At 44.2% G+C, this 12,147-nt stretch overlaps 1 protein-coding gene across 1 annotated transcript in view; it reads left to right on the forward strand.

Annotated features, from left to right (window-relative positions):
• LOC115180338 (potassium voltage-gated channel subfamily D member 2) overlaps nucleotides 1-8,459 on the forward strand; it is a 172,622-nt gene extending 164,163 nt beyond the window's left edge. The window contains exons 3-6 of the mRNA XM_029742355.1: nucleotides 1,025-1,187; nucleotides 5,554-5,649; nucleotides 5,914-6,146; nucleotides 7,152-8,459. Coding sequence (XP_029598215.1) covers nucleotides 1,025-1,187; nucleotides 5,554-5,649; nucleotides 5,914-6,146; nucleotides 7,152-7,329 — 670 coding nt within the window. The 3' untranslated portion in view covers nucleotides 7,330-8,459. The remainder of the gene's footprint in view (nucleotides 1-1,024; nucleotides 1,188-5,553; nucleotides 5,650-5,913; nucleotides 6,147-7,151) is intronic.
• Nucleotides 8,460-12,147: the final 3,688 nt, after the last annotated feature.

A 12,147-nucleotide genomic window follows, 5' to 3' on the forward strand; every position in this document is an offset into this window, starting at 1 on the left:
AACACTCCGGTACTTTGTGTTCCCACTCGGGAGTCCCTGCATCTAATGGGAATACAGTGAGTGGAGGTAGGCTGAATGAGAGGATGAAAAGGAAAGGAGGGAACGTGGAGATGTCCAATAATGAATGAGACATGTTTTTAAAGAGGGGGAAAGAAAGAGGGAGGGGTGGAAAGGGAAGATGATATAGAAAAATAGAAACTAGGCCAAGAGACCGTTCACCAGATAGGTTTGTGCCTGGCATTTTCTGTGTCATTTTGGACCTTGAAATGAAGTGGGTTCTTCTTTTCAGAAGTTTTCCTCTTTGAAATTTCCTAAAAGTATTTACCACGGGGCAGTGCATTATAGCCCAGCACTACAGCAAACATAAGATAAGTAATAAATAAGCCATAATCATAACATTTAATATCTACTCTATCTTCCATCATGTATAATGTGCAGGCCAGGGGTGGGTGCTCTATAGCTCTCTAGTGCCATCAAGTGGTTGTATAGTGTACTGTATCTGGGTTTACCAATTCTAATCTATGCATGGTAAAGATTACCATGACCAGGCAATGGCCTACTAGGAAATGGTTGACTGTTCTCTAAAATGACACACTCAATGTTGAGTAAGTGTGTTGGTTTTCTAATTGGAGGTGGGTCCTGTATGCTCACAGTGTTGCTGCCCCCGTAGACAGTCCCTTCTTTTCTATTCATTTAATAACTATTGTCCAGCTCCAGTCATCACTTTGGATGTGCATAAAACCCCCACCCGTATGTCCTAACCTCTCTCTCTCTCTCCTTTTCTCTCTCTCTCTCTCTCTCTCTCTCTCTCTCTCTCTCCTTTTCTCTCTCTCTCTCTCTCTCTCTCTTTCTCTATTTCTTTCTCTCTGTCTATTTCTCTCCATTTCTCTCTCTCTCTCCTTTTCTCTCTCTCTCTCACTCTCTCTTTCTCTCTCTCTCTCTCTTTCTCTATTTCTCTCTCTCTGTCTATTTCTCTCCATTTCTCTCTCTCTCTCTCTCCATTTCTCTCTCTCTCTCTGTACAGATATGGAGACATGGTTCCTAAAACCATTGTAGGGAAGATCGTTGGTTCTGTCTGTTCCCTGAGCGGTGTGTTGGTCATCGCTCTGCCCGTGCCCGTCATCGTGTCCAACTTCAGCCGCATTTACCACCAGAGCCAGCGGGCAGACAAGAGACGCGCCCAAAAGGTAACCAACAATGTCCCACCCTCACGCCTGCCGTGACACCATAGGTCCTGGGCCATAAAGGTCATGAACTCTGACTTGGAAGGGTCCAACAGAGCTGTATGTGGTGGCGGCGTGATCCTAGGGGGAAAAAAATAACTCTCGCTGTAAGCGATGACTGTATGGGTCTAAGAAGGGAATGGAACTCGCAAACATGCTGCTATTCACACATACATACTGTACACACACTCCAGCAGAGATGGAAACAGCAGAGAGTGGGTTGTTGGGGGACACACACAGAGTGGAGTGGAGAGCACATGGAAGATAACCAGGCTTTTGTGTTTGTGTGTGTGTGTACAAACTCAGTGTGTATGTGGGATAGTGTATGGTCATGTGTGTGTGTCTGTGTGTGTGTGTGTGCTTCCTCTGGTACGTTAACCGTAATGGGCCATATGGGACCACCCCGACTTCCACATCAATAATTAGAGCAACACAGAGACGTCTCTATGTGTGAAGGAGTGGGCTACACACATCATATTACAAGATAATTCATGGTCCCTCACTCTTAAAGACGTCCTCCAGTCATTTTATTACTTTTCCTTTATCCCAAGTATGAATACAGTAAAAGTACACACACTAAAGGGTAAAAAAATCATCAACTTCCAGGAGTCGGTCTGATGGTGACTTTTTTAAGAAAATTAAATAAATAAGTGTTAAGTAAAAATAGATAAGTACATGTTTTTAAATATAAAATAAAAGTAATTAAATAAATAAATAAAGAGCAGCACTGAAATATCAAGCGAGGCTATATACAGGGGGTACCGGTACAGAGTCAATGTGTGGGGGCACCGGTTAGTTGGGGTAATTGAGGTAATATGTACATGTAGGTAGAGTTAAAGTGACTATGCATAGATTATAAACAGAGAGTAGCAGCAGCGTAAAAGATGGGTCGGAGGCCGAGCAGTTGCCATACCAGGCTGTGATGCAACCAGTCAGGATGCTCTCGATGGTGCAGCTGTAGAACCTTTTGAGGATCTGAGGGCCTATGTCAAATCTTTTCAGTCTCTTCAGTCCCCTTGAGTAAATGAGGTGAAAAGGAGACTGGAGTAGGACTTTAAATTAAATCGCTAAATCCACACAGGAGACTTCATTAGACAGACAGACAGACAGACAGACAGACAGACAGACAGACAGACAGACAGACAGACAGACAGACAGACAGACAGACAGACAGACAGACAGACAGACAGACAGACAGACAGACAGACAGACAGACAGACAGACAGACAGACAGACAGACAGACAGACAGACAGACAGACAGAGACGAGGAAAGGGGGAGAAGAAAGGGAGCAAGAGAGAGAGAGAATGGTGGGAGAGAGGGAAGGAGAGAATGAGAGAGAGAGAATGGTGGGAGAGAGGGAAGGAGAGAATGAGAGAGAGAGAATGGTGGGAGAAAGGGAAGGAGAGAATGAGAGAGGGGGGGGGGGGGAGAAGGAAGATAACTTAGCCCCTGTTGTGCGTCCAGTAAGTAGCTCCCTCCCAAGAACAACAATCTGTTATTCCATTTAGGAGGGATGATGACTGAGCTCTGGGGTTTGAATGGAAACATGGATGTTAGACAGAAATACAGGGATAGCTTGTGTGTGTGCTACTGAACCTCGCTGTGTTGTCCTCTAGCTGTGCTGGCGCATGCATGTGCCTGTCTGTGCATAGTGGATACCAAGTTATTTTATTCACCAACATTCACCATAAAAGAGAGTGGCCTTGGATGAATTTATTTATTTTATTTATTTTATTTAACCTTTATTTAACCAGGAAGGGCTCATTGAGATTTAAAATCTCTTTTTCAAGAGCGTCCTGGCCAAGATAGGTAGCACCAAGTCATTACACAATTACAGACAAACAACATGAAAAACTAAAAGTAATCTAGTAAAAACCATAGAATTCACAAGAGTATAACAAAATCAAAAACAACAAATTAAAAACATTGACAGGTCAGGGAATCAGACTCAAGATCATTCATCAGTGATTTAAAAATACCAATCGGGACAAGTTCTTCCAGTTTAAAAGTATTTTGTAAGGCGTTCCAAGACGATGGCGCAGAGTACATAAAAGCCCTTTTACCAAATTCAGTTCGGACATTTGGAACAGTTAGCAGGATAAAGTCCTGCGAACGAGGAGAGTACCCACCACATTTCTGAACAATAAAAATGCCCAAATAAAATGGTAGTAAACCCAAATTGGCTAAACCCAAATAAAAGTATACCAGTGACTGAGCCTACGAGTGACTAGAGAAGGCCAGCCAACCCTGGTATATAAAGTGCAGTGGTGTGTAAGGGTTTTGCAGTTTAAAATACATCTCAATGCTCCATGGTAAAGGGTGTCAATTGATCTCAAACGCTGAGTGGAAGCATTCATATATAAAATATCCCCATAGTCTAGTAAAGGCATAAATGTAGCTGATACTAGCCTCCTTCTGGCTTCAAAAGAAAAACAGGACTTATTCCTAAAATAAAATCCTAATTTCAGCTTCAATTTTTTTGTAAGTTGTTGAATATGCATTTTAAAAGAGAGGCCATCATCAATCAAAATTCCAAGATATTTATATGACGTTACAACCTCAATCTCCTTGCCCTGACAGGTAGTAATAGGTGAAAGGTTCAAAGGTCTATTTCTTGCTTTAGAAAACACCATTAGTTTAGTTTTGTCAGTATTGAGGATAAGCTTCAATTGACACAAGGTATGTTGAACAGTATAAAAAGCAGTTTGAATACAGCTGCAATGCAAAGGTTTACATCTAGCCACTGTCAGATAGTGGGATTTACAGGCTTGGAATTTACATCTATGACTGGGGGACATCTTTATTGTCTTTCAAGAGCTATGGGTCTCTCTGCTTCACACTCATTCACACACACACACACACACACACACACACACACACACACACACACACACACACACACACACACACACACACACACACACACACACACACACACACACACACTCACACACATTCAGTGGCAGGCTAAATGCACATGTGATTTTGTTCACAAACAGAAAACCAAGCTTGGTAGAATTGCCGCAAGGAAGAGTGGAGGGACTAACGCTTATTTGCAGTATAAAAGCAACGAGGTAACCGTGGATACGAAACCGTCGCCGAGTGGTGTTTTACTTCTTTAAACTTTCTTCTATTTATTTTATTTTTTGGGGGGGGGGGGTCCGTGAGATGCTGGTTAGTGCATGCCGAAACCCCGATGGGGAGATGGGGGCAAGGGGATTCCCCCTTCCCCTCTCTCTCATTCAGAGCTGTTGCGTCTTCCATGGTGTCCCACCTCTCTAACGTCACTATTCACGACTTACCACCCCGACTCTCTCTCTTTTTCTTATTCTCTCTCTCACCCCCACCAAGACTGCACTGGGGGTCTGGTGCCAACTAATGGAACTGGGGGTGAATGGCTGCGGCTCATATTCCGCTCCTCACCGGTGTCAGTGCACCCAATCCATGAGGCTTGGCCCCAAGGTGGGGGTGGGGGGAAGAGAGCAGCCTCCCATCACCTTCGAATGGTGAAACGGGTCTCTCTGCAACCACCCTCATCTCTACTTCTCTGCTCTTGATTTTCTTCGTCTTCTTCTCCTTTTTCTGCTATTTCATTTCCATGTGTTTATTTTGTTCTCACATGCATTTTGGATTGCCCACGTTTTGGCACGCTATGGGTATGACATCATCAGAACGCGTCATGGATTACCATCACATGGAGGAATGAGATGCATGTCATCAGCCAGCGACTGACGCCACATGCGGGGGCGGGGTCAAAGTGACGCAGTGAAGCTTATTGGAGGACGATGTCCTACACATAAGTGCCAAGTTCTGAGTTCCAAATTCCACATGTCCGAAGAACAGGATTTTATAGACATTCTCCTTGGTTCATTCCTCTGCGTCTCATTGAATCCGGCCCAGTATGGAAAGGCTACGGTGACTCTCGTGGGTCAAATGAGGCTTGAGTCAACACTGACCAACAGAAAAACAGAAAGACAGACACAAACATCAAGACAAATAGGCCTACCAGTATACACATCAACAACAGACGTCTTGAAATGTTTTTGTTGTTATTGAAAGGCTGAGTTTGAACCATTGAGTGATTCATCAAAAACCATGGGAGGACATTGAGCTTGGAGGGGGAATCAATGGAGATGGACAGACCTAATGTTCTCATATTGTTCCTGTGCCACAGCAGAAGGTTGCAATAATGTTGTGAGAGCATTAGCCCCGTCCCTCTCTGTCTCCTGCTCTGGTTGGTTGGTCCGCTGTCTACCCCGTGGAGGGACATGTTTTGTAGTCTGTTTAACGTGTTAATACGCATCCATCTTTGTTTTTGTGCCCAAAAGGCATCAAAGGCAGCAGGCCAGGCGCTGGTGTGCAAAGCCAACCCCATGTTCGATACGCACCACAATCACCTATTGCACTGCCTGGAGAAGACCACGGTAAGAACAATGCTTTAGAAATGACTGTGGTGGAGAATAGGAGATGTATCCACTGCTGTTATCTATCTATGTTCATGAAGAAGCAGAAGCCATTAATTAAGAGTAGAGTATGGTATCCATATTAGGAAGTCGTCAGATTTCAGGCAAAACTCCTAATATGGATGCCGTAGTTGGCACTTTTGCTTTGGCTCGATCCTTGTCCACAAAAGTAACATGTGGTCTCTCTATCTCTCTCTCTCATTCCATCCTCCCCCTCTCCCTCAGAATCATGAGTTTGTGGATGAGCAAACGTTTGAGACCAGCCTACTGGAGGTTTCCATGGCGAAGCACTCCCCCTCCCTCTCCTCTGGCTCCTCCTCCCAAGGCCTGTCGTGCTGCTCGCGACGCAACAAGAGGAAGAGCTTCAACGTGCCCAACTCCAACATGACTGGAGGGCATAGGAACAGCATCCAGGAGCTGAGCACCATCCACATCAGAGAGAGACCCATCACTAACAGGTACAGACTTACATGCAGTGTACCCACACATGAACAGTACCTTCTCCATTTTTACAAATGATTTCCCACTTGTTTTACAAGAAGCTAAAATGACGATGTAAGCTGATGATTGCACACGCTACACATCAGCACCTACAACGAGCGAGCTCACTGAGACTCTTAGCAGAGCTTTACAGTCAGTATCAGAATGAGTAATTAACAATAAATTGGCCTTAAATCCATCTAAAACTCTTGGTTTCATATTATTTATTTGATGTATGTATTTATTTGTATTTAATGTTCTTGTCTTTAACTGTTCTGTACTTGTTGATGTATGTTTTATGTGGACCCCAGGAAGAGGAGCGGCTGCATGTTCAGTATCTACTGGGGATCCTAATAAACTTAACTAAACAGTATACAAACACACACACTGTATACAGACACGTACACACATTCACGAATAGAATGAAGGACCGATCGACAACAGGTACACACACACACACAGAGACACGCGCACACACACACACACACACATCTACTTTATACATATTCATAGATCACATAATATACACATAAATATGCATTCATAGAGGTTGCTATGGCAGCAGGGCACACACACACACAAACACACACTGTGCAAGTTTCTTCCCATGGTGAGTCAGTGTGTTGGTATGCTGGCTATGTCCAGCAGTGGCATGGTGTCCGTGTATGTGTGGTCCGTCTGGTCTGGGAACCCTGGCCATGGAATGGACAGTTGTCTTCTCTCTCTGTGTTACTAAACACTGGACCACTTTCTCTCTGGCTGGCCGTCCTCTCTTTCTCTCTCCCTGTCTTTTTCACCTCTCCTCCTCCTCCTCCTCCTCCTCCTCCTCCTCCTCCTCCTCCTCTTCTTCTTCTTCTCTATGTCTGCCTTATTTTCTCCATCTTTTTCTGTACTTTCCTGCCTTCCTGTTTGTCATCCCCTATTTTCTCAATTGTCCACATTTTCTCCGCCCTCCCTTCCCTCCCCCCTCTCTCTGTCTCCAGTCGCTCCAGTCTAAACGCTAAGTTTGAGGAGACGATGCCTCTGAACTGCAAGCAACCCTACATCACGGCGGCCGTCATCACGCTGCCCATGCCGCCCGTCACCACGCCCGAGGACGACGGCTCCTCCTCCTCCCCAGACTACTCCCAGGCCAACATCGTCAGGGTGTCCGCCCTCTAGGCCCCTCGCCCCACCCCCCACCATCATCATCATGGCAATCCTAGGATGGAGAGAGAGAGAGAAAGAGATAGAGAAGCGAGATCCTTTCCTGCTCCAATCAGAGAACGGCGTTTGCAGGAGAGGAAGGGGTAAGGGGAGGTGTGGTGGTTAGGGGGGACAGTTTAGAGGGGGCAAACTAAGGCTGCAGGACCTTACACGTCTGCTCTTGTGGTGAAATAACGCTGCAGTGTAAAGCTGCAGCACAAAGCCCCGCCTTGGATTTGTTGGTGGGGAAGAGACTGTGTTGCCATGGCGACTGAGATTAGCGCCTAGCAACGGACACACAAATGGAGAGCATTTAGCCACCTGGCTAACTAACTGCAGCTACTCCTTCCAAACACTCTTCAAGAGAAAACTCACCATTACTATATTTTCTATATTGTGTGTCTTTAAATGTGATGTCTTAAAACTGAAATGGGTGAGGTGGAATTTGTTTTGGTTTTTATTGTTTGTTAAGGCCGTGATTTTGACTACAGGAGATGTATATTTGTATGTTCTGAAATGTGTGGAGTAGGAGAGAAAAGAAAAATACTTTTAAAATATTTTGACAAAAAGGAGAGCAAGGGGTGTATGCACTGTGTGTGCATATGTGTGTGTACATATGTTCCTACCTTATCAGAACCAGAATATCCGGACAAGTCACCAAAATGTCCTGACAAGGTAGGAAAACAAGAAAATTTTTGAAAAGTCAGGACGAAATTTGTTAAAATCCCATTTTAAGCTTAAGGGTTAGGTTTATGGTTTGGGGTTAGGTTTAGGGTTAAGTTTAAGGTTAGGATTAGGAGTTAAAGTTTCAGGGTTAGAGGTTTGGGGTTAAGGTTAGGGTTAAGGTTAGGTTGAGGGCAGAGTATGTGAGTGGAGTGGAGCAGAGTGCCCAATTTGACTGGAGCACAGAGCGAGATTCCCAAAGGCTGGAGCATCATCCTTCTCGCCCGCTTCAATTTCACTCCAGTAGCGCTCACTTCATGAACTCAGGTCATGTCTGGCCCAGCATGCATTTGTAGTCTACTTGTGTGCTGCTAAAGCCCCTTGCTTTAACTACTGTCATTGAGTTCGCAAAATATTTCCATAAAGAAACTGATAAACACACAGGTGCTAAATCAAGGTGACTTACAAAGATGAGGACCAAGAGCAAGAGAGGGAGTGCAGTGATGTAGTGTCCACAACTAAAGAATCATTGTGGAATCTGAAAAGACACATGTCCCGAAAAGTATGATGGTGTACTTACTACGTGCACATGCTAAAAGAAAGGAACGAGGTGGGTAGCTAATTAAAGTGTGTCATTGTAGCAAAGTATTTATCAACTAAAAATCTGATCTCTTAAAAGTTTCCTTCATTTTTGCTCTATTATCTCTACAATACAACACAATTGATTTTGTCCCAAAAGGCCTGGCATATTCCAACTTTCAAGGAGCCTTCTGTTTTGATTGGCATTTTTCATTGAATTTGTATTTAATTCTAAGTAAGTCACAGTCGAAATGCGAAATTTATTGACTATAATGATTTAATACAACAAAATATTGTTTAAATGCTGAGCGCTTAATGTCCCTGGCTCCCTACCAGCCTAGTGGGTAGCACTCGCAAATGCTTCACAATGTATTTCTTTGTAGGCTATAGCCTTGAAATAATTGAACTAATATAGCCTAAGTAATTCATTTCCATTCCTTCTTAGTCTCCATGTCTGGCTCCTGACCTATTTAGAATATGTATCAGTCTTGTAGTACTCGAGTCTCGAGTTCATCGGTCTTGGATACATTTGTACTCGGTCTTGACTTGTTCTAGGACAGTGAGGACTCAGAAATTCTTCCCGAGACCAGCGGAGTAAAAAACAATCATAATTATCAGCTTCCATTCAGTCAGCACATAAAACCACTTCACCAGGCCAAATATGTACACTCCTTTCTGGAAACATTAAGACAGTATGTTAACAGTCTTTATATCTATAATAGACATGTTTCTACAGTGGTGAACCTATAGGCCTTCAGTGTGTGACAGGTTAGTACAGTGGTGAACCTATAGGTCTTCAGTGTGTGACAGGTTAGTACAGTGGTGAACCTATAGGCCTTCAGTGTGTGACAGGTTAGTACAGTGGTGAACCTATAGGTCTTCAGTGTGTGTGTGACAGGTTAGTACAGTGGTGAACCTATAGGTCTTCAGTGTGTGACAGGTTAGTACAGTGGTGAACCTATAGGTCTTCAGTGTGTGTGTGACAGGTTAGTACAGTGGTGAACCTATAGGTCTTGACAGGTCAGTACAGTGGTGAACCTAAAGGTCTTCAGTGTGTGACAGGTTAGTACAGTGGTGAACCTATAGGTCTTCAGTGTGTGACATGTTAGTACAGTGGTGAACCTATAGGTTTTCAGTGTGACAGGTTAGTACAGTGGTGAACCTATAGGTCTTCAGTGTGTGACAGGTTAGTACAGTGGTGAACCTATAGGTCTTCAGTGTGACAGGTTAGTACAGTGGTGAACCTATAGGTCTTGACAGGTTAGTACAGTGGTGAACCTATAGGTCTTCAGTGTGTGACAGGTTAGTACAGTGGTGAACCTATAGGTCTTCAGTGTGACAGGTTAGTACAGTAGTGAACCTATAGGTCTTCAGTGTGACAGGTTAGTACAGTGGTGAACCTATAGGTCTTCAGTGTGTGACAGGTTAGTACAGTGGTGAACCTATAGGTCTTGACAGGTTAGTACAGTGGTGAACCTATAGGTCTTCAGTGTGTGACAGGTTAGTACAGTGGTGAACCTATAGGTCTTCAGTGTGTGACAGGTTAGTACAGTGGTGAACCTATAGGTCTTCAGTGTGTGACAGGTTAGTACAGTGGTGAACCTATAGGTCTTCAGTGTGTGACAGGTTAGTACAGTGGTGAACCTATAGGTCTTCAGTGTGTGACAGGTTAGTACAGTGGTGAACCTATAGGCCTTCAGTGTGTGACAGGTTAGTACAGTGGTGAACCTATAGGTCTTCAGTGTGTGACAGGTTAATACAGTGGTGAACCTATAGGCCTTCAGTGTGTGACAGGTTAGTACAGTGGTGAACCTATAGACCTTCAGTGTGTGACAGGTTAGTACAGTGGTGAACCTATAGGTCTTCAGTGTGTGACAGGTTAGTACAGTGGTGAACCTATAGGTCTTCAGTGTGTGTGTGACAGGTTAGTACAGTGGTGAACCTATAGGTCTTCAGTGTGTGACAGGTTAGTACAGTGGTGAACCTATAGGTCTTCAGTGTGTGTGTGACAGGTTAGTACAGTGGTGAACCTATAGGTCTTGACAGGTTAGTACAGTGGTGAACCTAAAGGTTTTCAGTGTGTGACAGGTTAGTACAGTGGTGAACCTATAGGTCTTCAGTGTGTGACATGTTAGTACAGTGGTGAACCTATAGGTTTTCAGTGTGACAGGTTAGTACAGTGGTGAACCTATAGGCCTTCAGTGTGTGACAGGTTAGTACAGTGGTGAACCTATAGGTCTTCAGTGTGTGACAGGTTAATACAGTGGTGAACCTATAGGCCTTCAGTGTGTGACAGGTTAGTACAGTGGTGAACCTATAGACCTTCAGTGTGTGACAGGTTAGTACAGTGGTGAACCTATAGGTCTTCAGTGTGTGACAGGTTAGTACAGTGGTGAACCTATAGGTCTTCAGTGTGTGTGTGACAGGTTAGTACAGTGGTGAACCTATAGGTCTTCAGTGTGTGACAGGTTAGTACAGTGGTGAACCTATAGGTCTTCAGTGTGTGTGTGACAGGTTAGTACAGTGGTGAACCTATAGGTCTTGACAGGTTAGTACAGTGGTGAACCTAAAGGTTTTCAGTGTGTGACAGGTTAGTACAGTGGTGAACCTATAGGTCTTCAGTGTGTGACATGTTAGTACAGTGGTGAACCTATAGGTTTTCAGTGTGACAGGTTAGTACAGTGGTGAACCTATAGGTCTTCAGTGTGTGACAGGTTAGTACAGTGGTGAACCTATAGGTCTTCAGTGTGACAGGTTAGTACAGTGGTGAACCTATAGGTGTTCAGTGTGACAGGTTAGTACAGTGGTGAACCTATAGGCCTTCAGTGTGTGACAGGTTAGTACAGTGGTGAACCTATAGGTCTTCAGTGTGTGTGTGACAGGTTAGTACAGTGGTGAACCTATAGGTCTTCAGTGTGTGACAGGTTAGTACAGTGGTGAACCTATAGGTCTTCAGTGTGTGTGACAGGTTAGTACAGTGGTGAACCTATTGGTCTTCAGTGTGTGACAGGTTAGTACAGTGGTGAACCTATAGGTCTTCAGTGTGTGTGTGACAGGTTAGTACAGTGGTGAACCTATAGGTCTTGACAGGTTAGTACAGTGGTGAACCTAAAGGTCTTCAGTGTGTGACAGGTTAGTACAGTGGTGAACCTATAGGTCTTCAGTGTGTGACATGTTAGTACAGTGGTGAACCTATAGGTTTTCAGTGTGACAGGTTAGTACAGTGGTGAACCTATAGGTCTTCAGTGTGTGACAGGTTAGTACAGTGGTGAACCTATAGGTCTTCAGTGTGACAGGTTAGTACATTGGTGAACCTATAGGTCTTCAGTGTGACAGGTTAGTACAGTGGTGAACCTATAGGTCTTCAGTGTGTGACAGGTTAGTACAGTGGTGAACCTATAGGTCTTCAGTGTGTGACAGGTTAGTACAGTGGTGAACCTATAGGCCATCAGTGTGACAGGTTAGTACAGTGGTGAACCTATAGGTCTTCAGTGTGTGACAGGTTAGTACAGTGGTGAACCTATAGGTCTTCAGTGTGACAGGTTAGTACAG

Source organism: Salmo trutta, chromosome 40, assembly GCF_901001165.1.
Source record: "Salmo trutta chromosome 40, fSalTru1.1, whole genome shotgun sequence".
In the NCBI taxonomy this organism is placed as follows: domain Eukaryota; kingdom Metazoa; phylum Chordata; class Actinopteri; order Salmoniformes; family Salmonidae; genus Salmo; species Salmo trutta.